The sequence below is a fragment of the Melanerpes formicivorus genome, unplaced genomic scaffold (genome assembly GCF_026170545.1).
Source record: "Melanerpes formicivorus ecotype bairdi unplaced genomic scaffold, bMelFor1.0.p_v2 SCAF_15, whole genome shotgun sequence".
In the NCBI taxonomy this organism is placed as follows: Eukaryota; Metazoa; Chordata; class Aves; order Piciformes; family Picidae; genus Melanerpes; species Melanerpes formicivorus.
In genome coordinates this window covers 6,018,294-6,044,197 of record NW_027142367.1, presented here as the reverse complement: position 1 = coordinate 6,044,197, position 25,904 = coordinate 6,018,294, and the positions used below count along the sequence as shown (strand labels likewise).

General features: G+C 41.4%; 2 protein-coding genes across 2 annotated transcripts in view; one reads left to right on the top strand and one right to left on the bottom strand.

Annotated features, from left to right (window-relative positions):
* LOC137445627 (dynein axonemal heavy chain 5-like) overlaps window positions 1–6,357 on the top strand; it is a 169,128-nt gene extending 162,771 nt beyond the window's left edge. The window contains exons 75-76 of the mRNA XM_068147494.1: window positions 4,610–4,831; window positions 6,049–6,357. Coding sequence (XP_068003595.1) covers window positions 4,610–4,831; window positions 6,049–6,267 — 441 coding nt within the window. The 3' untranslated portion in view covers window positions 6,268–6,357. The remainder of the gene's footprint in view (window positions 1–4,609; window positions 4,832–6,048) is intronic.
* A 2,383-nt stretch (window positions 6,358–8,740) lies between these two features.
* Window positions 8,741–25,427, bottom strand: CAVIN4 (caveolae associated protein 4). The gene is made up of 2 exons (XM_068147493.1): window positions 25,017–25,427; window positions 8,741–10,856 (listed from the first exon to the last, which is right to left on the bottom strand). Exons 1-2 carry the CDS (start codon window positions 25,425–25,427, stop codon window positions 10,194–10,196), a joined length of 1,074 nt encoding a protein of 357 aa, XP_068003594.1. The 3' UTR covers window positions 8,741–10,193.
* Window positions 25,428–25,904: the final 477 nt, after the last annotated feature.

Here is a 25,904-nt window from a genome sequence, read left to right as displayed (position 1 = left end):
AGCCTCTTGCCTTCACCATCTGAAATAAAAACCTGGCACAAAATGAAAGATAAAAAGGAAACAGCTGAGAACAGAATTAAAAGAAGTGAAGTATGCATACCTAGATGATGTGTAGTCTCTTTGCACAGCTATCCCTGTTCATTAAAGCTTTTTGTGATTCACAGATGTTTGTGGGGAGTAGGAGTTCTGGAAGTGAGTCATTGTGAGAGTATCTAGCCAACAGGTTTCTGTGAAGCCTTAGCAAAAAGCTATTTTAAATATCTATTTTAATCTCAGTACTTGTTAGCAATGCAAAAGCTAGCTGAAACAGCTGCCTAGAATAGAGAAAGCAACAGTGGCAAATATTCTCTAGGACTACTGCTGGGAAATATCCATCTATCATCTCTCCTGTGTCAGCTGTTAGCTTTAAAGCATGGAAGTGGGCTCACAGAGTCCCTGAGCAAAGGATTCCCAAACAAGAGTATTAAGGAGAGGAGTAGGAGTTTTAATAAAATGATTATGCTTTCATACTTTGTTAGCAACACATCAGCAGTGACACTAATATATTTGAAGTAACTTAGGCAGTGATCAGGCAGACCACAACTCTAAGTGGCTTTTGGTTATGTTGGTGTTTGTAATACCTGAGAAATCATCAGAAAGTTGTTTTAATTTGTGAGATGAAATGCAGCTTCTGTGTAATTTGCCTCCTTGCATGGATCTCACTGTTTATAGTCAATGGGTAAATGCCATGGATAACACAAGACAATAAAGCAGATTTATAGCAGTGGGAGAAGGAGGCATTCTGGCAATAAAAATAATATAGGGCCTGGCTTTGCCTTCTCTTGAACTGTTTATACACAAGGATAAATTCAGTAATTTCATAGAAGTTAATCTTTGTTTATAGTGATACAAATGAGAGCAGGCTCAGGCTTCTATGTAGAAGAAACCTGATTCCCCCTGTGCGTTGGGCCAAAATAACTGGAGTGAAGAAAACAAGAGGTGCCATGAATTTTCTTCCCTCTTGGAAGTTAATATGATGTTACTGGATTTTTTTCCCCCTGAAAAGTACTTAACACCGTGCATACCTAATTTCTAGCTCCCAAATTCCATTTTGTGGCTGACATTGTTCTATTGTTTCCTTGCTTACATCTCTGTATCCAGGTGCTGGCACTTGTCCTGTACAAGGATTTTAAGCCCTCTGAGGCATAACTTTCCTTCCAATTGTATAGTATGTAGCATAGTAAAACCTTGGCCTGTTTATAAGACCCTCAGATTCCAAAGCATTGCACATACAAATATGGATATGAAACACTGTGACTCCATTCCTCTGTGCCCTCTTGATTCTAGTAAACCTGCTGTAATTTGATTGCTATTGAAACTGAAAAGTAAGTGACAAAGAAGGAAACTCCTAAGCAAGGTAAAGGAGAGAATATGATTGTGGATGCAATATAATTAACTGATTTCCATATGTCTTGTCATAGCTTACACTGATGCCTGTTTCTCCATCACTAAAAGGTTCAGAGTTCATTTTCACTGGTTATTTTAACAGCCTTCAGTGAACAGGCTAAGGAGAAGTTCAGGAAAAAGCAGAGGAAGAAAGAAGAAATAATCTTCATTTTTCTGAAGTCTCAGCATGGCTGCCCACCCCCCAACAACACAACAATAAACAGCTTCACAGACCATTCAAACAAAAATAAAACTGTGCAAAGATGAATAGAAAGCAGAAGCAATGTCATGGCAAGTGGTTTATTACGTCCATGACAGAAAGGTTTGAGGGGAGCCAAGCCCTCATCTGTAAAGTGGCACCTCAAGCCACTCGATTCTTGCTGTTTGTTGTGCTGTTCACTTGCTCTGGTATACCGTGCTGGGCCTCCAGCTCACAGCTATAGTCTTTAAACACTGTCTAGGATTCATTCAAATGAGCAGAGAAGTGTTATAAATCCCACTGCAGACAGCACATAGGCCCTGCCATCTCTGTAAGAACAGTCTGCACTCCAAATCTTATTCCTGAAGACAGCTCACAGCTCCGAGCTTACTTTTACTCTAGTGTTTCCACAGTGCCTTTGAACTATTCCCTTAATACAGTCATTGCTCTGTCCTATCCTCTCCAGGCTCTTCTTTCTTTAATATTTCAGTTTATCTGGGATCTAGCAGCCCCCTGGGGCCTTCTGGCAGTGAACACTTCGTGTTTTTTAAACTATTGGTACTAGCATGTTTCTACAAATTAAAATTCCACAAATTAACTACAAAGATTCAGCTTTCATTTAATGCTGTTTCTGATAGAACTTGGCCTTTAATCCTGTCTCCCTTAGCTATATGCTAGAGTTCTCAACTACTTCAAATGCAATTACAATTATCTGTGCTATCACAAAACCTCTTTAAAACACTTCTCCTGAGGTCTCTGGAATGGTATTAATGAGAAGCAACCAATGTCAGTTAACCAAAACATCTGAGCCCATGAATGTTACCTCATGTTCTCATAACTTGAAGGGCATTGCATAGCTACAAAGTGCTCAGCACATGCAGCGAGCACTCGAGTCCCAGCAGCCAAAGGCTGTCTTCTGCATTCAACAGACCAACATGCTCATAGTTCTGCAGCTGACTTCTTTCTACTCTTTTGGCTCTACAGTAGATCAACAGAGCATCCTGTACTGTGAATACTGGAGAAAAAGTTAAAGCTCGTTCAATTCATTTGTTGCCCCTGATTTCTTCCTGGCTTTGCTGCTAGCTCTCTAGTACCCACCTTTGTGTGTTCCCTGCACAGCTCTGTATATTCTCCTGTCTCTGTTTCCAGATACCCTTTTTTTTTTTCTCTCCTCTGAAATCTGTCCTGAAACTTCTTCCTTCCTAGTTGTCAGCAAGTACCTCTTGCTCATTCATCCTCAATTTTTATTCATTCATGTCATGAATATGCAAATGGGTTTCTATAGAGCAATAGAAGGGGTACATCCACAGCATGTCCACTGAAAGTGCAAAGCAGTCTGTACCCTCCCGTCTTTGTAGGACTGACTCCAATGAACTGCACTGTGCATGCATATGGACAATTATGTAAGAGAAGCTAACCAGCACCTTCAGCCTGGCTTGTGTTGTGAGAGCTTGCAACAATATCACAAGATTATAGCTCTTTGGAACAGAGAGTGACTTTTGTTCTGTGCTGATGAAGCACTGTGAGGTTATCTTGCTGGTGTCTACAACAGGATATTGGTGTTGTATATTAAGGGCTTCTCACTGAACGAAGTGAGAGAGGCTGTTTGCTATGAAAATACAAAACTTGAAGGAGTGGCTGACTCAGCAGAAGGCTGTGCTGCCATTCAGCAAGACCTAGACAGACTGAAGGACTGGGCAGAGGTGAATTTTCTGAAGTTCAACAAAGCAAGTGTAGAGTCCTGCACCTGGGGAAAAATTACCCCATACACAAGTAGAGGCTAGGGGTGAGCTACTGGAAAGCAGCTCTGTGGAGAAGGACCTGGGAATGATGGTGGACAGCATGGTCGCCATGAACCAGAAATGTGCCCTCATGACTGAGAAGGTCAGCAGTATTCTGTCACATTCTGTGCATTAAGAATAATGTAGCCAACAGAACAAGGGTGGTTCTCCTTCCTCTCTACTCCACCCTGGTGAGGCTGCACCTGGAGCACTGTGTCCAGTTCTAGGATCCCCAGTTCAAGAAGGTCAAGGAATTACTGGAAAGAGTCCAATGGAGAGCCACAGGGATGATTAGAGGAATGGGCGACCTCTCTCACAATGAGAGGCTGAGAGACCTGGGGCACTTTAGCCTGGCGAAGAGAAGGCTGAGGCATATAAATATCTAAAGTGTGGAGGTCATGCGGATGGGGCTGAGCTCTTCTCAGTGGCAAGACAAGGGGCATTAGGTATGAAATAGAACATGGGAGGTTTCACTTGAACTTAAGGAGAAACTTTGAGAGTTACAGGGCACTGGAACAGGCAGCTGGAACAGGAGACTCTGGAGTCTTCTTCTCTTGAGACTTTCAAAGCCTGTCTGGACATGATCCTGTGCAACCTGATCTAGGCATACGTGCATTAGCAGAGCAGTTGGACTAGACGATCTCCAGAGGTCTCTTCCAACCCCCACTGTTCTATGATTCTATGGTTTAATTGCATAATTCAAGTTTGTAGTTCCTTTGTATTCTGTAAAATGCTTCATGATTTGTTGACTGAAAAGCAATGTTACAATGTTGGTGTAAGAAAGGGTAAGATAGCGCATGAACTATCGTGTGTCATTTGTGGCTTAGCAATTTCCTGTATTTGGAACCTCACAAAACACATTAATCTGGCAGCCTTGTAAACCTCTCTCCATCTGTCTGGTTGTAAAGTAGGCATACGAGCTGAGGAGGGTTATACATGGAGCTTGTGATATGTAAAATAAGGCAGTTTGGTGGCTTCTTAGCACCAGCACATGCATACCAAGTACATAAGAATGCATAGGACTGGGAAAACGTGTAAAAGCACTGGATTTACAGAACTGAATGTAGTTTTGCATGCAGATGAAATTCTGTGGGATGAGGTTTTATACTGCTGATGTCACTATTATATAGGGGGGAAAAAGAGGTTGAAGTATTAAGGTTCAAGTATTAAAAAAACCCCTCTGTGTCAAATTCAATCTCCTTAGGGTTTTCTGACTGCTATGAGGCAAGAGACTACTCGCATGAATTTGGGAAAAGGATGGGCACTCGACAGTGTTGTTTTACAGAACGAAGTGACCAAGATGATGAAAGAAGATGTTACTGGCCCTCCACCTGCTGACATTGGTGGGGTTTACATTTATGGCCTTTTCCTTGAAGGGGCAGGCTGGGACCGCAGAAACAGTAAGCTGGTGGAGTTGGCACCTAAGGTAAGGATCAAGTAAGAATGTCTGGCTGTGGCATAATGTGGTGCGCTCAGAGAACACCAGGTAGTATCTTGAGTGCCTGAACTTAGGATGCAGTGCAGAAGAGCAGACCAGATGCTGGGTTCCTTGGCTTCAGGGCCCCAAGAACCACAGTTATGTTTGAAAAAAATAGTGCAATCTGTAGCCAGCCTTTGTTGACTAACCAAGTGGGACCCTATCACAACTTTCAAAGGCCAGGACTGGGTTTGATGCCAGCTGCTGTGGAGGTCAGTGTCTGGATGACTAGAAATCCCTGGCATTTATTTTAGAATAGGAGCAAGAGCATTAGTTCTGGGCTTATGATCAGTTATCCTTGCATGGAGTTACATTTAACTGGTGTGACTAAGCAGATTTAAAACCTAGCCATGGAGGGGTGATTAGATGCTGTGGTCACTGCCCAAGGATAGCTGCCATTGTCTGCACTAGTAAATTTTTTCCAGACTGTCCTGGAATTGCAGTTGAGACAAGGCCTCTCCACAGGTAAAACACTTCTGTGTCTGTCTGAGAGCAAACTGTTACAAACCAAACCTTGCCTGATGTAGCTTCTAGTGACAGTTATTGCCCGGTTAGTCAAAAGACACCTTCAAACATGGAATTTACTCAAGCACTCTGGGGTGTTCATCATGCCTTCAAGCTGCTCTTGGGCTGCTCTTCCCCTGCCACTGAATATATTACTGCAAGGCCTGAGAAGCTCTGGTCTGCATAAACAACCAAAACATACCTTGTGTCGTTGAAGCTCCACTGCCAGCAATCTAGAGGTAACAAACAGGCTTGCTAAAGCCATCCTGGCCTTTGTAGCTCATTTGTGGAACAGGAGGTGGAGGAAGAATGGAGAGTATTAGCCAAAGTAGGGAAAGGATGGGATTAAAAGACAATGGTGTCTCTCCCTCCTAGAACCACACCATCATTTTCCCACCTACTTCCATGGCATGTGGTTTTCCAAATTTCTGCTGCTTTTCCCATCCAAGCTTCTTGACATCTGTTGCCTCTGAGCAGCCACTGACTTGAAGTGAGAGGCAGTGTAATAGAGAGCAGAGGACTTCTGTTCTCATGTATAGCCCTGCTGAGGTGCTGGTGCTTTTGCTGAAGGCCACTGGTGAATCTGGTCCTGGCATTTGTAGTTGAGACACCCTATCCTGCCCCTCTAATGCTGAGCTCTGTGTCTCTTTTAACATCCTCAGGTGCTGTTCACAAGCCTTCCTGTAGTCCATGTGTATGCTGTTAGCACGGCAGCACTACCTGACCCAAAGAAGCCGCAAGGAAGCGTGTACCTCTGCCCTGTCTACAAAAAGCCTCGGAGGACAGATCTGACGTACATTTTCTCTTTGTATCTTAAAACAGTGCAGAATCCTGACCACTGGACTTTACGGGGAGTTGCACTGCTCTGCAATTCAAAATAAGGACCAGCAGATAGCTATCAATAAAGAACCACCCAGGGAAATCCATCTGCAACCACTGGGGCTTCTGTTGTTAGTGACAAAATGATGGCTGTGTTCTCGCAGGGGTATGGGAATTAAGATAGTGTTAATTACACGTAGATCAGTTTGCTCTGTTCACAGCAAAAGTGCTAAAGGCATTTAACTTAGGAATATCAGAGGGAAAGCTGTTGCAGGTGTAAAATTTGGCAACTCTTACAAAGCAGGTAAGAGTATAATCAACTAGATTGCTCATAAAGGAAACACTAGGGAAAAAGTGCTTATTATGGTGACAGGTACTCTAACATCTATGGTGATGCTTTTGTAGATGTTATCCTTTCTTCTTAATACAAGGCTGCTTCAAAATATGATATAATTCCTTTAAAATCCAACTTCATAGTTAAAAACTCACCATCCAGAGCATTATTAAAGTTGTTAGGACAGGTGAATTAAACGCATTAAAACTTTGTTTCTCAGAACAGATTGCAATGCACAGTTCCTCTGATTTTGGATTTGTAGACTTAGTGGGTGGTTTGACAAATGGTTGCTACAATTCCCTTCAACTTGTTTATACAAATGATTGTAGAAGCTGCACCTAACAGATGGGTCTATCTTGCACAAGTAGTGGCCTCTGCACATGTTAACTCTTTCCTGAACCTGTATCCTGTTATAAAGATGTACACACCCCTCACTATTAGCAAGAGAAACGTTTCGAAACTCAGAGTAAACACATTTGACAGCAGTTTGGCACCAGCTATTGCCTGAGTGTGGAAACTCAAACCTCTTAACTGCTTTTTATTCTGCAGTTTAGGTAAAAAAAAGTAGAAGGCCATTTCTGGAAGTAGATTCAACTGAAATAATTGAAGTCATTTTTGTGTGTTACCACCATGTCTGTCTACCCTGTAATTGAAGGGTGATTGCTACTGCTCTTTTAACAGACAGACAACTATTGGCAGAAAAAGTGTTTGGCTTTTTTTCACTAGCACAGATTCAAAGCAAAAGAGAAATTGCTGTTGGATGTTGTTGCAGTGAATGCTTTCTTAATCACTTTTTTTTTTCCTTCCTTGTTGTAAATGCTTTCATTTTTTTCCTTTTTTATAAACACTTCAATTGCTCTTCAGCTGGTGTCTGAAAAAGTAGTTTGTCCTTTCCCATAACCAGTTTTAGTCTGCAGTTAGCAATTGCAGAGCTCTTTCCATGAGGAAGTTTGATATTCACACTCCCCCTCACAACTAAACAAAAAGTGCCAGATTTGTTCTCAGAAAACAGAGCAGACAGGGACAGGGTCCCTTTCTCCCACTGCGCCAGGAGCAGCACTTGTTTCACACAGTGTCGATGAGATTGTTTTACCAAGCAAAACCACCTGTTCAAAAAATACACACCAGGCCTCCACAGCTGTGCATCAACCAATTTCATTGAGAATTTTGTTCCTGAGAAAGGTGAAAGGTTGAGCTTCCCGATCATTGCTCTTGGAAATGATAAAAAAGGGGAACTTCAAGCAGGAAAAGGCTCTGCTGTTGTACAGAAACTGAGGCTGTAAACCACAATGTTCTCCCGTGCTGTGAAGGAATATGGGGTAAATTAACTTTGGTCTCTTGGTGCATGTAAAATTCAAGTCAGTAACACTGATAATAACTTAAAATGAAGGGCACACATTGAAATACTTTGCACAACTGAAAAACTCACTACTTGATAGGAAAACAAAGCATCCTCTGAACAACTGAATTTAGGAGTAAACATAAAAAAATACATATTTAATAGGGGTTATATGCAGTGCTATGTGATAAGCTCCAAGGAAACTGCATCACTTCCCTTCTTTGTTGAGTAAAATGAGAAAATTAAATGCTATATAAAGAAAATCTATAGGCAATTATGTTCTACCACTTAATGTTCTGCTGTATAAAACTGCAAATAAATAGCTTCTTTGAACTTTGACATTTCCATTTCAATCACTAAACCCTGTTTGTCAGTTCAGGAAAATGTCAAATCTTGCAGAACAGCATGCAGGCTGTGTTAGAGAAAAGCCAGACAAATCATGCAGTATTTCCATATAGCTGTAGAACTGCAGGAAGAACATGCAGACACATGCTTCTAGAAAAGACTTCCTATAACTAGTAAAAAACCCCAACCAATCAAACCATCCAATCTATCCTGTAAGCAACCCCTTTTCCCCTTTTTGTATGTGATTACAGTACAATTTACTGTTGAAAGAAATGTCTTCCTCTCCCTGTCTTCCTTTCTTGCCCCCTCCTGCCCTTCTATTCAATGGAGTTGCTGCTTCCAATCTGACAACAGTAATTTGATTTGAAATGTCACTGACATATTATAACATTGACCTTCCCCAACCAGTGTTCCCTGATTCCTATTGCTAGAGCTGTTTCACTTCAAGTATGACGTACACAAAACTGAATGAAAGAACTGTCAGGCAAAATATTTGAAATCAAACTAATTATATTTAAATTATAGATTAACAATTAGCTGGGAGTCCTCAAACAATGTATACAGATAACTGAGTTATGCTCTGCTGTTGAAATAAATCTGAGATCTTAAATACAATTGTACAGCTTTTTGGCAATATTGTACAAGTTTCACACAGATAGTAATGACTAACATTGCTTTAGGTAAGTGCTCTGAAGGCAACTCCATTTTAGAATGAAGAGAGCAGTACAGTCTTGCACCTCATGTCAGCGTAGCAGTCGTGTTTACAAACATATCTGATGTCAGGGCATTGGCTCCTGAGTGTTGCAAATAAACAGCATTCCATACTCCAAAGGGTGTCTGTCTCCTAATCCCTGAGGCTGTGGCTGGTCAATAATGATGATGATAGGAAACAAAGAATTGAGTTATGGATTGGCCCTGTACTTCAGTGGCTTTGTAGAACAGATTTTAATTACAGTGAAGCTCAGAAAAAGTACAGAGAATGAAAAACAAAACAAGTCCCTGGTCTGGTCAGTTTCATTCATGAGCCCTGTGATCCTCTAGATAGACCAAACAATTCTTTAACAGATCTCAAGGAAACTTCAGTGGCAATATTTTATTTCTCTATTTATCCAGAACCTATGCACTAATCTGATGCCTATTTTGCTGCTTCATGCCCTTACCTTTCTCACAATCACATCTTTCCAAAACATGAATACAATACCTCATTCACTTTTCCTTCTGCTATCCTATATTTAATGTCTTTTGCTTTTTTATTCTTAACCCTGTAAGTGCAGAAAATGCATTGCTTACATACATCAAACCTTCCTCTTCCAGAACTCTGGAAAAAATCTTTAGTCATTTCAGGAGCTTTCTTTTCCACTGAGAAGAAACACAATTTACTCAAAACTCTATCATTCCTGGCACATTTTGTCACACCCTGGATAAAGCAGGAATTTCCTCCTGCTGCTGTTTCAGTAAGGGCCCTTAAACAGAAAGATTTGTATAATTAAATGGACATTTTCCCATGCTTCTTCCTTTTGTTAATGTGAAGGAATAGCTTTGTATTGTTTTCTGATGTCTCATCGGAAAACAATTGGTTGGTATAAGGTAATGGCAGTTGGTATAAGGTAATGGAAATTATTTTTATAGTGTAGTACATAAAACTAAATCAAGTCATTAGGCTGTAAAGTGACTGCTAAATCAATCTTGGAAATACAGCAGATTTCCATCTCCCTTTGACACATGAATTCCATTTGGGTCAATGATGGCTGTCAGCACACTGCAAGACAGAGGGGGAGCACCTTCATTGAGTTTGCATGGCTTGCCTTTTGCCGGGAAGACAGCACTAGACACCTGTGTAAATGATAGAACACCACCAGCAGGTTTCGCGATAGAACACAAACTCACACGTTTTTCAAAAGCTGAGTGAATACATCCTGTGTTATTTCTGGTTCAGTAAGGATAGCATAAGGTGCTTGATAATTGATTCCTTATGCCAATTGCTTTAAGTCTAGCAAAGGGACATCATCTCCACCTCCCCCACTTCCTTCTTTTCCTTCCTGTTTAAGAACAACTTCTGGCAGTGTCACCGCTTTTTCAGTGGACTGGGAGGCACCTTTTGTCACACTATTCTTGTCTTTCTTTACTTTAGTGATCACTTCTGAGTAAGAGATTTCTTCAGTGAAGGGCTCTGCTGCTGCAAACTCAGAGGCGATGTGCACACTGGCTCCCTGGATACCCTCCTGACCTTCAGCTCCTGCTCGTTCTTTACTTTTTTTATGGATCTTGAATGCCTCCTTTGTTGGGGCAGCTTGTGCAATGGTTTTCTTGATCCTTATCCCAGATTGTTTCAGTCTCTCTCCTGACTGCCTGATCCTCTCTCTCCTCTCAGGGGTCACAATTCTAGTTCGAAGCCTGTTTACCTTCTTGCCAAAATTTTGTCTTGTCTTTTGCATATTTTCCCTTGAAAAAGCCTTTTTGATACCATCTATGCGCCTCATGCCTGATTTCTTGAACCGGGTTGCTTTGCTTTCTTCAACGTAATACTCTTCATCAGAAGACAGGTCATCAGGTAAGAAGAAATCATCCTCTATAGTTTCACCTGCTGTCCTCTCTTTGATTACAGAGAGAGATGAAGGACACTCAGTTTCCTCCTGTGAATGAAAGCAGAGAGTCATCTTCCAGCATGTGTGTTTTAAAAACAAAAAAGTGATTCAAGTGTTTTGTTTGTTGGCTTGTAGTTAATTAATGCTAACTGAAATGCAGTCTTGCAATAAAGCAAGGTAGGCTTGTCCATCATATGTGAGCTATACAGCATACAAACGGCAGCAGAAATCTTCACCAGGTGCTGTAAAGACATTATGCCTGATAAAAGATTTCTTTTCTGTGTAGTTCTGAAACTAATGAATGCTGTGGTCGTACATGTGCTGGCCTTTCATGGTTTTCAGAGCAGATTTGTCCAGTTTTTTTCACATATATATTTTTAAACTTACCTGCTTCTCTGAGATTGGACCTAGGCCCTTTATTCCTCATCAGTAAAAGTAGACATCCTGGAAACAAAAGAAGCTTTTGTGCTTATGTCAGCTCTATGCTCTTTAGGAGTGTTTCAATGATACCAGTAGCTCATTTTTGACTATTTGAAACTTAGCAAACATTTCCATGGCAGCCCAGAAGGGAATGAACCCCAATATGTGCTGTCTCCACAAGGGGACAAAATCAGTGATGAATGTCATTCAGTAAACCCAGTCCCACACAAATCACTCAGCAATTGCACCATTGCTGAGATGAAGTTGACTTGTTCCATCTGGAAACTTACTAGTGACCTTGAACAAGCACCTCTCTCACCTGTGGTGAGTTGGTGGCCTGTATGAGCATGCAGTACTACATATTTATAGAATACATATGATCTGTGCTCTCTGTATGCATAGAAGTGGTGAGTACTACACCACTAGGAATTTATGCACTCTCTCCAAAGAAAGACTACTAGAGGATCAAAGCTCAAAGACACTGTTTTCCAAAAGCTGTTGACAGTAAATGAATCATTTAAGAATCACTTAGTGGAAAGCAAATAAAGAAGAAAGCTTGTGGTAATGGCAGGATTTAGCTGAACACGGAGAATCTTCTAAGAGAGTTAATTCCCTGATCTGAAGGCTGCTGTCTGCATGGACGTTCAAATTTGCAGCTCAGTGTCAGTGAGTCACTTCTATCTAGAATGTATATGCAGAGTGGAAAACACATAACTTGCAAGAGGTATGTGAGATGGGCAGTGTCAGCCCCTTCTTCCCTAGTAGCTGTTGCTCTTCTCCAGGAGGAGCAGCCCTTGGAAGCACAGAAAAGTATAATAGCTACATAAAACCACTCTGAGCTGTTTTCCATTAGCACTACCTACTTCACCTGACTTCTGAGGTATGGCAGCATTTGGGCTCTACCCTTAGAATTATTATCCTATTGCATACAATAGGAGAGATATTAGAAGTTGTGAACCCATAAGGAATGGGTCAGGGTTACTGAGTATTTTGCTGTTAACTGATTTCTGGCCAAAAAGATGTCTGTCACTTTTCATAGTGACTCATTAGAAGCAATTCATGTTTAATGCTATTTTAGAGAGTACTGGCAATATGTTTAAAAAAAAAAAGAAACAAGATTTGGCAGAAAAAGACCCTTAAGAGTCTGCCATTATGACTTTGCTTCAATAAAAACCCTCCAGTAAAATAATTGTTAATACTTAGAAAAAATAGGGACAAATTGTGTTGCATTGATTACAGCAGAATGTTATTCAACTCGTCTGTCAAAATCAGCAGGAACAAAACTACAATGCTCTGCTAATAATCACCTTCATTAACATGTGCAAATTAACATTAATTATATAAAGACTTCTACATAGAAACATAATCTCTTCTTTTCTGAAAATGAACTAAAACACAGCTGGATAATAATTTCTCAAAGTTTGTAAATTATAGCCCGCTCCTTCAGCTGAAATGGTAACAAGAATGTTCCCAGAATGGCTGCTCTGAAATTTCAGTACATACAGACAGGAACACAAGATGGTGAGCAGGGTGGGCTCTTCATAGAATCATAGAATCAATAAGGTTGGAAAAGACCTCAAAGATCATCAAGTCCAACCTGTCACCCAACACATTGTGACAACTAAACCATGGCACCAAGTGCCAAGTCCAATCCCCTCTTGAACACCTTCAGGGACGGTGACTCCACCACCTCCCCGGGCAGCACATTCCAATGACTAACAACTCTCCCTGTGAAGAATTTTCTCCTCACCTCAAGCCTAAACCTCCCCTGGCACAGCTTGAGACTGTTTCCCTCTTGTTCTGGTGCTGGTTGCCTGGGAGAAGAGACCAATCCCTTCCTGGCTACAACCACCCTTCAGGTAGTTGTAGACAGCAATAAGGTCTCCCCTGAGCCTCCTCTTCTCCAGGCTAAACAATCCCAGCTCCCTCAGCCTCTCCTCGTATGGCTTGTGCTCAAGGCCTCTCACCAGCTTTGTTGCCCTTCTCTGGACACGTTTAAGTGTCTCAACATCCTTCTTAAACTGAGGGGCCCAGAACTGGACACAGTACTCAAGGTGTGGCCGAAACAGTGCTGAGTATAGGGGCACAATGACTTCCCTGCTCCTACTGGCCACACCATTCCTGATACAGGTCAGAATGCCATTGGCCTTCTTAGCCAACTGAGTGCACTACTGGATTATGTTCAGGCGGCTGTCAATCAGCACCCCCAGGTCCCTCTCCGTTTGGCAGCCCTCCAGCCACTCCAACCCTAGCCTGTTGCACTGCATGGGGTTGTACCTATGAAGATTAATTTTTAAAAAGAGAGAAGGCAGAGAGACTCTTCTCTGCTATAGTTGAGCTGTCTTCCTCTGGCAGTCAAATACATTTTTTTCTGTACTTCTTGTCAATTGTTTTATGGGTTTTTATTATATTTAGCTTTATAGTCTATTAGCTAAAGAAGAGAGCACTTTAACTTCACACATGGTAGAATAAAGAGTTATGAGTAATAACAACATGAGAAATGAAGGTCTTGTAGATGAGACACAGAAACCAGAGCTACAGGTCCTGTGGATCATTTTTCATTCTGCTACAGACTCTTTTGCCTAAGTTTCTGTACACATGTGAAGAATCAAATGCAGCAAAGGTAAAAAGTACTCTGAATTTCTCTCCTCAAGATTTCTGGATGGAAGGTGATACTAAAGTGGAAAATATTAGTGAAATAGTTTAGAAGGAGGTTTCATAATAACAAGACAGCGATTTAGGTTCTCTAAGCCAGCTCTCTCATCTGCTTTTTCTCTGCCCCTCCCCATTTCTTTTTATTACTACATATCAGTAGGGTAGAGAGAAGAGAGGAGCTCACCTTTCCTAGATCAGGAATAATGAGTCTTAGCACCAGGTGGGAAATAGATGGAGTCAAAGCATATAGCTACCAGGTAATTTATAGAATGGATAAAAGCAAAGACCAAACACCTACTGATTTCACTTGAAAAGGACAAAGCCCTAAACCAATTGACAGCTTTCTTCTTGGCTTGAAAGCAGATGGGACTGAAATAACAGGGCTGGGCAGCCTGATCTTAGAGGAGGGTGAGAAGGAGCTGAACAATTGGTGATGCTTCTTGCAAGATTTTAGTTAAAACTTTGCTTAACCATTTTGCAAGAAAGGATTCAGATCTGCTGCCAGCGCTTCATGGGAGGCAAGGGAGGATCTTTGAACTAAATTTGTAGGTGTTCAGATGAAATGGAGACAGGATATTATTTCACAGTTAAAGATGATACCAAACGGTCAGGTTTTTTTTAACCTGATTTCTTGAGGAAAGAGAGTGCAGCCATGGTCTGTCCATCAGTTAATACAAAGGACATGTACTCTCGTTGCCCTGCCAACTGGCAAAATATAAAAACATGCCCATGCCAGAGACAGAAACCAAGAAACAAATCTGTGGAAGCTGCTCAGTCCCCTGCCTTTTCATCACTGCCCAGATGGAGAACCTGGAGAGGGTGAACACTGCAAAGTATGCTCACACTGGTCCTGATATGCTCATTGGCCTTAATCTCCTAGAAAGTTAGTCCACCTTGCAACACACTGAAAACCAGACCTGGACCTTTAAAAGCAGGACAAGTTTTCTTTCTTATCAATAAAAAATAGTGGTTGATTTGGAGGCTGTCTTGGTTTTGTACCAAAAAGTGTAGCATATATGTTCACATTATGCAGCTCTCATCTTCTTGCCCTTACACAGCCTCTCCACTAACATGAACAACTGGGTATTTTCCACCAGTTTGAGAATGGAACTGAGCTCAGATATGAGGAAAAAAGCTCTTTGCTGAGGAGCTGGCTGTGTTGTGAGTCATTCTGTCTGTTCTCCCAGCTGGTGTCTGTCCTGAACCAACACACCATGGCTTGTAGATCTGCAGATTTGGTGGAGTCACCATCACTGGAGGTGTTCAGGAGGAGACTTGATAGGGTGCTTGGTTGCATGGTTTAGTTGATTAGGTGGGTTGGATAATAGGTTGGATGCAATGATCTTGAAGGTCTCTTCCTACTTTATCCTATCCTATCCTATCCTATCCTATCCTATCCTATCCTATCCTATCCTATCCTAATCTGGACCTGACATTTTTGGCAGATAATGGTGGGGGGCTGAGAAGAGGGACATGTGTTATGAATGGGTGTAGGAGGAGAGAAAGGATCCAGATTAGGTTTTGTGTTGCTGGAACTGGAAATACTTTGAAAAGCATTTGTGTGGAAGGAAAGGTGGTCTGGAAGGAGAAAGGCTTCAGGTTTTGTGGCAGCAGAGGTGGGACTGAAGGCAATGTTTGCAATGGTAAGAGGGAAAAGCCTGGAGACTTTGCTATTCAGCCAGGCAGGGAGAGAAATACAGCCACAGCTGTAAGGTTAGTTAGGTCCACTACTTAAGAAACAACTTTAAGAATCAAAACTTTCAGTTCTAGCATTCTAACAGAATGATGGTAACAGTTCAGGAGTGGCTGGTGATGCCTTTGGCACAGTTAGTTCACTAAGAAAGCATTTTAAACCTAAACTTCAGCTTTACCTACTTTTGCAGTATTTGACATCTTGAATATTCCTAACTAAAGAAACTGAATCGAAAGTAAACACATGAGCAAACCTCAGCTTTGATGAAGGACAGCACAGACTGTATTTGGATGGATGGCTCTGGGAACATTGACTGTTGAAACCCAGGTTTCTAGTTTCAAGTGTTTCTAACACTTGGATTCTCAAGAAAATCTGACTCCATTATTGTCATTTTCTCCTTCTGTTCCCATTCCTGCTTTATTTGCATTTGGAAAATTTTCAAAGGGATGTAGTCAATGTCCTTCACATGGGCCTCAAAGAAGAGATCAGAGCAGAAGCACTTTTCTCCCAGAGGATATAAGAAGGCTAACACACCTGCTCCTTAAACTATGCAAAGCACAAAGTGTAGATGCTGTTTCACCACACAGAAGCCTTAAAAAAAAATAGGTAAAGAATTGTTCAGTGATGTCTCAGGTATTCTGCTGCAGTGGTGTGCTGGCAAACATCAGTTTGGCTCTAATGTCCCCTTTGCCTGCTGAACCAAGGAACAAATCAGCCAAGGGGACTCCAGGAAGAGGATTATCCTGCCTTCAGCAGGGTCAGTGAGGCTAGGCAAAGGAAGAAGTGTTTTTAAAAACTTTCCCTTACAAACTTGTTAGCTAAACCTCCACTCAGATGTGATCAATAATTAATAGCAGCAACAGTATTATTTTCATTTAAAAAAAGGTGTGCTGCTAATTTAAGAGTCCACTGGATTCACTAGATGAAACAATGACACAGTATCACAGCAACACCTTAGGTTTAAGTACATTGCCATTTAACTTTATAATAGTGCCATACAAAATAAAGGGATTCAAAGGCATTTTAATGGATGTGGCCTGTTCAAGAGCTTTAATCCTCTTTGCCTTTCATTCTTTTTCACACCTATTCTAGATTTGTATTTCAAAGCCCAGATTGAGCTTTTAGAGTGGGCAATTAGAAAAATTTTGAATACACTGTCCTATGTGTAACTCTGTGCTAGAAATGCTATAAACTAGTTTTGCATTCTCTTTACAAAGAGATTCAAAATGTAACTTAAAGAAGCTTTAATAAAGGCAACCATTATCACCTCTCAGTGGCCATCTCATTTCAATTAAAAACTTTATCACATGAAACTTTTCCAAATCCAAAAACCAATAGCAGAGAAAAAGTGATAGAATGAAGTGGAATGGAGTGGAATGGAATGGAATGGAATGGAATAGAATAGAATAGAATAGAATAGAATAGAATAGAATAGAATAGAATAGAATAGAATAGAATAGAATAGAATAGAATAGAATAGACCGGGTTGGAAGAGACCTTCAAGATCACCGCATCCAACCTATCAACCAATCCAACCCACCCAATCAACTAACCCATGGCACCAAGCACCCCATCAAGTCTCCTCCTCAACACCTCCAATGATGGTGACTCCACCACCTCCCCAGGCAGCCCATTCCAATGGGCAATCACTCTCTCTGTATAGAATTTCTTCCTAACATCCAGCCTGAACCTCCCCTGGCACAGCCTGAGACTGTGTCCTCTTGTTCTGGTACTGGCTGCCTGGGAGAAGAGACCAACCCCCACCTGTCTACAGCCTCCCTTCAGGTAGTTGTAGAGAGCAATAAGGTCACCTCTGAGTCTCCTTTTCTCCAGGCTAAGCACCCTCAGCTCCCTCAGCTCTCTCCTCATAGGGCTTGTGTTCCAAACCCCTCACCAACTTCATTGCCCTTCTTGGGACACGCTCCAGCATGTCAACATCAATAATACATTTATATACAATGATAAATTATCTATATAATGATATATCAAATTATATAAAAATGTAATTTTTTAATATAATTATATCTAATTATATATTTATATACACATATAGATTATAATAATATATTTATATATTATAATAAGTTATTGTATATATATAATATATACAAATGTATACAGCTATATTGTATAGACTACATACAATTGTATACATTTATATACAATTAGAAATTATATATAATTATATAGATACACATAGAGGTAGATCGATATGTAGAATAAAGACTGAAAATGTTCCTGAAGGAGCTGCTCACAGGAAAAGATGGGAAGAGAAATCAAACTTCATAACTTGGAGTTAGTGTGTTTCACAGGGAAAAGGTCATAGCAAATGATCTTTCAGCCTTGAGATATGTGACAGAGAAGGCGCAGGTGATGACATAGGCACAGATGGGACTGGTGATCACCTGACAATTCTGAAGCAAAGCACAAAGCAGCGAAAAGGTCAAAGGGTACCCAGCGCTTGGTCTGGTGCTGCTGCTGTGTCTATGACAACTGGTGATGCACATGACTTGCAGCGATTGGGAAGGAAACTGCACCCCACAATGTTGAAAAAAATCCTGAAAATTTGCATGTGAAATGAATGATTTGTTATTCAGGCTGACAGCTGAGGTAAATCACTAAAACATCTCCTTGAAATTGCTCTCTAAATCAATATGAAACCGCTGATGAATAACCAATTACAAATCATTCAGTCCTTTTACTCGTGTTCCAGCAGTGAAGCTTTATAAATCTCAAGTGATCCCTTCATTATTTTTTCTGCAAAGTTACCGTTTCAGAATCTCTGCATTAGTCCAGAAAGCTGCTCAGATGAGAGAGAAATAAGATTATTTTTAAAGGGCACCTAAGGGACTTGATTTTATTCTTTTTAGAGAATCAACACTTCAGCACAGTAAGACTTTATGGCCAAGTGCTGTTGCTTGTAGTTAGAATTCTTTTTACATAATGAGAAAGTTGCCTGGCCAGAACCATCAGCCCCCCATCATCTCTCTTTTGGGAATCTTTGCCTTTAAATGTTGACAAAAATTCATTCATTTAACCAGAAGGACACAATGACTATAAAGAAACCCAGCTCATTCTCATTATCTGACTGCAGCAAGCACTAGACAGTGAGTAAGTGGTACCCAGTATTACCACATCACTTAGAGAGGCCCTTGGCTCCAGGCCACCACATGCTGCATAAAAAGGAATACTGCAGCTCCAGAGGAAAATTAAAACTTCACACTCACTTTGCTTTGCTATTGTTTTACGGAGCTAGCCTGGGGAATAGCTCTGTAGGTTAGTCTGCAGGTTTGCAAACTGGTGAAATTCCTTACTTCCAATTTATCTGGAGGTGCCAGCCCTTTGTCAGAGAAGAAGAAAGAGTGATCACAAGATGTGGTAAGACAAAACAAAATAAAAGTTTGGTAATATTTTGATTTATTCATTCTTCACAAGCTGACTGCTTGTGCTGCAAGCTGGCTAGGGGGTAGGGAAATGCTCTCAAGTACAGGCAAAACTCAGGCAGTCATCAGGAACTATTCATGTCATCTGCCCAAGGAACCACTTCTGGACACCCCTTCAAATTGATGGAATTGAATAGCAGGTACTTATAAAGCAGAAACTCTGTCTAGAAGTAGTCATTTACAACAGGTTGATGAATAAGGCTCCATCATATTTCCCTCTTCTCAGTCAACAGTGTCTACAGACCAAATGTATGAACCTCTGCATTACTGATGGCTAATGCCTGGCAAGATGAGCCCTGTCCCAGATTAGGAACTTGCTGATAATGACTTCATGTAGTCCTCATATCTGTGCCTGTGCTTTTTTTTATCAACTTTATTCCTGTACTAAAGGAATAATTGCAAGATGCAGCTATCTTCGGTAGTGCTGAGAATATGAATCCCAATTGCCTGGTCCTAGTCAAGTCCACTCCTGAATCTGGGCCTCAGGCATGAAACGTATTCCTGAAGACACATGCGCCCTCAGTGGACAGCCACAGCATCTGTCAGTAAATCATTCTGGGTAGCCTCTGGGACATGACAGAGAGGCAGGACACAGGAGGACCATGGTGTAGCTACAGCCTTCTACTGGCTTGCAGAACAGCAAACAAAGGCCTGAACAACTGCATGCAGTGCACATGTAAATTAAGATCACTTGTTTCCACCATGCAGTGTTAATAGGTGGGGAAAAATCAATGCCAGCCCTGAGAAGAGGACCGCCTGTCCTTTGTGAGGATCACCACAAAGGAATAGGTCTGGGGCCTCCAATCACACGAGATCAAATGTGTGAAGCATTTGTAATCTGCTGTGAACACAACTGTCTGAAATAGGCAATGTATTTCATTTTAGGAACACAGAAATGGCCCAACAGCTGCTTTTAATTTTTTTTTAATATTATTATTTCCCTTTCTCCTTCCTTCTGAACTCTTCTCTAGAAATACTTATTTTCTTTAGGTGGTTGAAAGTGGTTGTGTTTTTTTCCGCCCCCTAAATTCAAGGGTAATTTATGATCATCTTGACTGCCTGCAGCACTTCAGCGCTGGCTTTGTCACTCCACCAGTGGTGGGCTGCACAGCACGGGGCCACCTCAGTGCTTGGAACTGAAGGACTGGGCTTGACACTGCAAACAAAGGACTTGCTACAGTCTCTGACACAACCACTGAGTTTCTTTTATTCTCTGTAATCTCAGTGAAGGCAATTACCTGTCCCAGCTGTAAAAATATTTATAAGCTTTACACCACAAGACTCCAACAAAGGCCTGGTGTTGCTGGGCTGCTGAGGTGTCTGTGCCTGGTAATCAACCTAGACCATGTTTTTTTCCATTAAGTTTTCAGACTCCACTTTAATATCAATTTAGGTTTTCTTCTCTCCCCATGGGTTCTAGCAGAAGGCTTTGTCCCTCTCTGACTCTCACATTTCCAGGACTAAGAATCCATTTGTTGTTTCTGACCTGAGATGACTCATGGACAGATCACACCCGTTTCGTCTTTTTGCCGATGATCTTTACTGGACTCCTCATCCATGCCCCAATTTATGTATAAATGACAGCCACAGCTTCTCTGAGTGTCTTTTCTTGCTGGTCTAAGCCAAGCTAGGACCTTATGGTCTCCTCTGATGTTCCAGGGCTTCCAATTCCTCTGATCAGCCTGGTAGCTGTTTTCCAAACTTAGTTTGAACACAACTAACTTCAACAGGGGTGATGATAGCTACTCGTGATGGTAGCCAGGGTGGGCTCTGAAGTGTTTTGGGCAAGGTCACCAGGCATTAGTCTCCCATTTCTGGCAATAGCTTGCCTGAAGCATTTCATGCATCACTTTTTTAAAAGCCACAACATGAATTGAGTTCAGCTTGTGAGCAACTAATACACCATTTCCTACCTTTTCCAAAGAACAAGGCCTTACGAGACAAACTAACAACGAGGGCTTCTGCTATGTACAGGAATTGACACTCTGTAGATTTAGATTAGTACTACTCCAGCTCTGAAAATGATTTGGTTTCTCATCTATAATTTTTTTTTTTCCTCTGGGCTGACAGCTCCTCATTTTGAACATACTTTATTAGTATCCCTATCTTTCTCTGGGCCAAGATCTTTAATGAAAATGTTACACACTTGACAAACAGTCTTAGAAGCAAACTCTTTCAGAAACCCTCATTTGCCATTTCAACACAATCCACTGTCAGTTTTCCAGGTTATCTGTTAAGAAGTAAGATATCAGACACCTAAATATGAGAAACAATAAAATATGATTTACCTAACACAATCTGGCCTTGATTTAACCTGATGGTACTAACAACTCTGTTCTGCAGAGCCCCCTCTGAGCCTGTCATTCTTATGCCTGAATGATATCAGAATGATGGCAGTGCTTCAGGTTGTTTCTTTTGTCCTGTTCTAAATAGGAGTGCTACATTTGCTGCCTTTCATGTCACAGTTACTGTCACAGGCTTTTCTCAGAATAGCTGTAATTAAAACTCTGTGCTAAAGGACTGCGAGTCTGTGTGTCTGGTCTTTCAGATTCTGTGTTTGCAACCTCATCTCTTGAGCTTGTGGCACCCTGACTCTTACTGTCACTTTGGATGGAAGTGCTTCCATGCCAGGTTTTCAGATTATTGTCCCCATCTTGATCTCACCATTTCTGCTGCCCAAGCTATTATACAGAAGGGCAGTGGCCAGGAAAAGCCACTTCTATCTTAATTTATTTATGCACAATATGGGTGACATATGCATGACTGCTTCTGCTAGCCTCATCCTGTGTGTATGATGCAGCAATTGCAGGGAAAACAAACCAGTTGTCTGTGTAGGCCAGTCAAGCCATAACCTTGCTTGGCTTCTCACATGTGCACTGTGACTGTCCACTAATTTCAAACATCAGGCAATAGAGACTGAAACAAAGGCATATTGTCCCTTCACAGGAAGTTGTTACTCATTTATGATGCTTAAGTAAAGTAATAGTAGAAAAAAAGGCCAGAAACTATAAGATGGACTTTATGGTGCCTGTAAGCTCACATTCAAAGAATATGCCAAAAAGTGAAGAAAAACAGTTCTTTCAGCATTAAAAAAAACCCCAACAAAACTCTTTAATTTCTGAAGTTAGTCAGAATGAGCTAAATCGTTGGAAGTGACTGCAGAGAAATAATGGCTCACACAGTTGGCTATTCAGACCAACCTGAAGAGAAGTGAACAGCAACCTGAACAACCTATAATGTACTTTGCATTCCCTACCATACCCCTAGGCACATAGTGCTCCAGGGTCAAAGACCTCACTAGACTCTCAAAGTAACCTGGCATTTTCAATCCTGCAATCAGTGTGGGGAGGAGAGCTGCCTGCTACCAAATCTTTTCCTCAGCCACATGGCCTGTTAAAAAAGAATGCTCTGTTCCCTCATCATTATGTCTACGGATGATCACTTTCTCTCTTCTTGATGTGAGGATAGTGCCAACACTTTTCATCATGTGGAGGTCTCCTGGGAAAATTTCCTCCAGCCAATGATTCTTTTCAACCTGCCTACTCCTTCTATCAATGATAAGATCAAAGCTATCTACTTGAAAGAAAATCTTTAGGATTTAATTGGTGTTTCCCTTTTCCTCAATGTTCTGGCAAAAGTTAAAACTAAAAGCCACATGCGCTCACCCACACAGGCATTCCACACCAGCTACACACGGGTCATTGGCTCCGTCGCTATGTCCCAAAGGGTTCACCAGAAAAAAAGATCTCACTACAGATGAGCTGTCACTCACAACCACAAAGTAAACAACTTGGTTATACCCATTTGTAAAACACAGTGAAGGGAGTACAGGGATTCTGCAGCTATTAACAGACTCCCACTCGTGGTAGCCAAGCTTCAATCATTCAGGTGGTGGCACACCACCAGTCTACCTAACCCCGATGCAAATCGACAATGTGAAAATCCTGGCACTTTCTGAAAATCAAGAGACTTTCACAAGGGTACCTGTGTCTTAAAGCTTCAGCACACTCTTGGCTGCCTAGCACATTCCATTTTTTGTGGAGCAACACAGTTATTGTCCTCCAGAAAAGTGTTCAATGTGCAAGAGAGAAAAGGTTTTTCAAGCTACCTTACCAAGTGCTGGAGGATCTGAACTGTGGTAGGAAGAGGAAGCAAGAAAGACAGCAACGAAAAATGCTGTTTCCTTTCCTGAATAGTACTGCCTAAGAATGAAACATACAGAACAGGGTGCAGGCCATTCTTGTCTGGCAAAACCAGCAGAGAGTTAAAAACTCCTCCTGAAGGTGATTCTTAGAGATAGCATGTATCATGAGAGTCACCTTTTGTAGGAACTATCTGAATATAGAAACAGGTGTTCTTTATAGCTCTATGTAAATTGATTTCTACCATATCTTATTTCTTTTCTACCATATTTTATTACATAATCCTGTCTTGCTAAGAGAAAAAAAAATTATATTATGCAATGGATACTCTTTTAAAGACAAACACTTCCAAAGAATTGATTGTGCTACAATCATTATGATAACAGTCCCTCAATGAAACTGCATTATGCCATTAGCCATTAGCTATTTATTGCCTTTAGCTGGGAAATGATTTGCAAGGAAAAAGGAAAAGTACCTGTCTTCTGTTCCATCATGATGGTGCAGGCTGCAATAATTTTATCAACTGGCCAAATTGTGCCTGTGCTTTCTTTCTCCTGAACATCCATAACAAGTCATTCAGTGAGAAAATCTGGCAGCCACAATTTGACTGCATATGGTACTAACATAACATTGAAGAGGTAACATTTCCTACCTTCAGCTTCTGTTGTTGTTTTTTGTTTGTTTGTTTTATGTTTGTTTGTTTAGCTATTTTCTTCCCAGTAGTAGAAGATGAAGTAGTTAAGAAAGCTCGATTAGGCATAAGAATTTGTCAGCTGTATACAGTGGTGAATATACTCAGTGAAACACATGGCTCCATTCATTGCAAGGCATGTTATTTATGTACAAGCAAGTCCACGGTGTAAGGCTGAGCAATGGGGGTGCATTGTGCTGCTCCTGAGGGCTGCTGGTATTTTCAAAGACACCTAATGATGTGTACGACTTATTTGGAAGAAGCTTTGGGGACTCTGTGGTATGAAGGAGAAACTCTGCTTCTGGCAAAAGATTAAACAGTCTCATTTTCTACTGACTCGGGGAACTGGGAAGTTTCAGCAAATGGCAGGATCTGGCCATTAAACAAATGGGTCTCACAGAGCATGCTAGCAAGTGACAGACCCCGTGAGCTGCCTGCACTGTCCATTCGTACGAATGAAGGCAAAGCCATCCCATTTCATGAAACTTCTCTTCAAACACAATAATTTATAAGAACAATGAACATCTTGCAATGAGGTCAGCAAACAAAAATGAATTATTTACTTGCCCAATATGGCTGGAAGAACAGTGCTGGTTAAACCATTTCCAAAGTGGAGCATGCAAGGTACTATTTGCTGTCGTGAAGGGTTCGTGGGTCTTTCTGTATCTACTGCTAGAATCTGAGACAATGAAAAAAGTCTCAATTTGCCAGCCTGAGTAATGCAAGTTAAATCAACCACGTTTTGAGATTAGTGTTAGAAGGAAGTCTGTGTTCCAGGGAGTCTGCAAATTCTTTTGCTATTTGGACTTCTACCTAATATGGTGAAAAAAATAACATGGATGAATGTCAGGCATGGTTTGTATGACATGATTTACACGGCTTGCCTCATATTACCTTTTGGAGAGGCAACAAATAGTCTGTGCTGATCTGCAGTTAATCTTACACAACTGGCTCAGAAACCTACCTAATAATAGACTGCCTGTGCTGCCGTTAGTAGGTTCATGCTGAAAAGCACTGAGGAGCAGAACTCAAGTGCTAAAGAAAGCATAAAATCACTCTCATGTGGGAGAGACTGCATCTTTCAGCTCATTAACCAATGCCTACCAGCATCTACCAAGGAGGTGTCACAATGACAGCACTACACAAAATTAGGTTTGTGGTTACCTGATAGATTACAACCCGGAATTTGTTTTTCTTCAGCATCTCCTCTTGCTTGGCTTCCACCTTCCGCACGTTGGCGCTCTGCCTCTCCACGCGTGCCCGCACCTCCTTCATGGTGGAGCTGACTTTGTGAGTTTTCTCCAGTAACTTGTTCACCGTGTATCCTGTATTGCTGTGAGCCTGGGCAAGCTTTAAAATGTCAATCTGTATGGTCTTGATGGCATTTTCCATCTCCCTGTGCCTCTCCTCGATCCTCTTCTGGCTCGCCTGCACACTGTCCACAATGTTGGCCACTTTGTCCAGGACCGTCACGATCGTGTAAGCTGCATCTTGTTCTTCTTCCTCCTCGGTGACACTGGAGAGACGATTTTGGTGGGGTTTGTTGGCCTCCGAGGCGGTTTCGTGGCGATCCATTTTGCCTGCTGTCGGCTGGGACAGTGGGAAGCAGTTTCAGTGATCCTGCCAGAGTGTCTCTGGCGCTGCTGCAAGGAGCCAGGGTGACAGCTGGCCCCGGCGGTGCTCAAAGTAGGCCGTGAAACACCACTCCTGGAGCTGGTTCAAATATTTCTGACTACAAAATATCCACACATGATTGTTCGGATACTTTCAGCAACATGAAACCCCTAAAATTAGGAAGCAATGTCTGGAAAGGAACATACGTTTAAAGGGTCACGCTTCTGTAGCGACGAAGTTATTAGTGTTAATCCAGGAAAGTTAAGTAACTTACTAATTAAGCAGGAAAGCGAACTTGCATATTTTTAACAATCTACTTTTGGGTTTGTGCTACTGGAGTGCTTTCCACTGGATTCAAAGAGCAGTCAGGAAAACGAACAGGATTGTGTTTTTTTCCGGCAAAACAACTTCAGGTCTTTGCTTTGCTGCGATTACCAC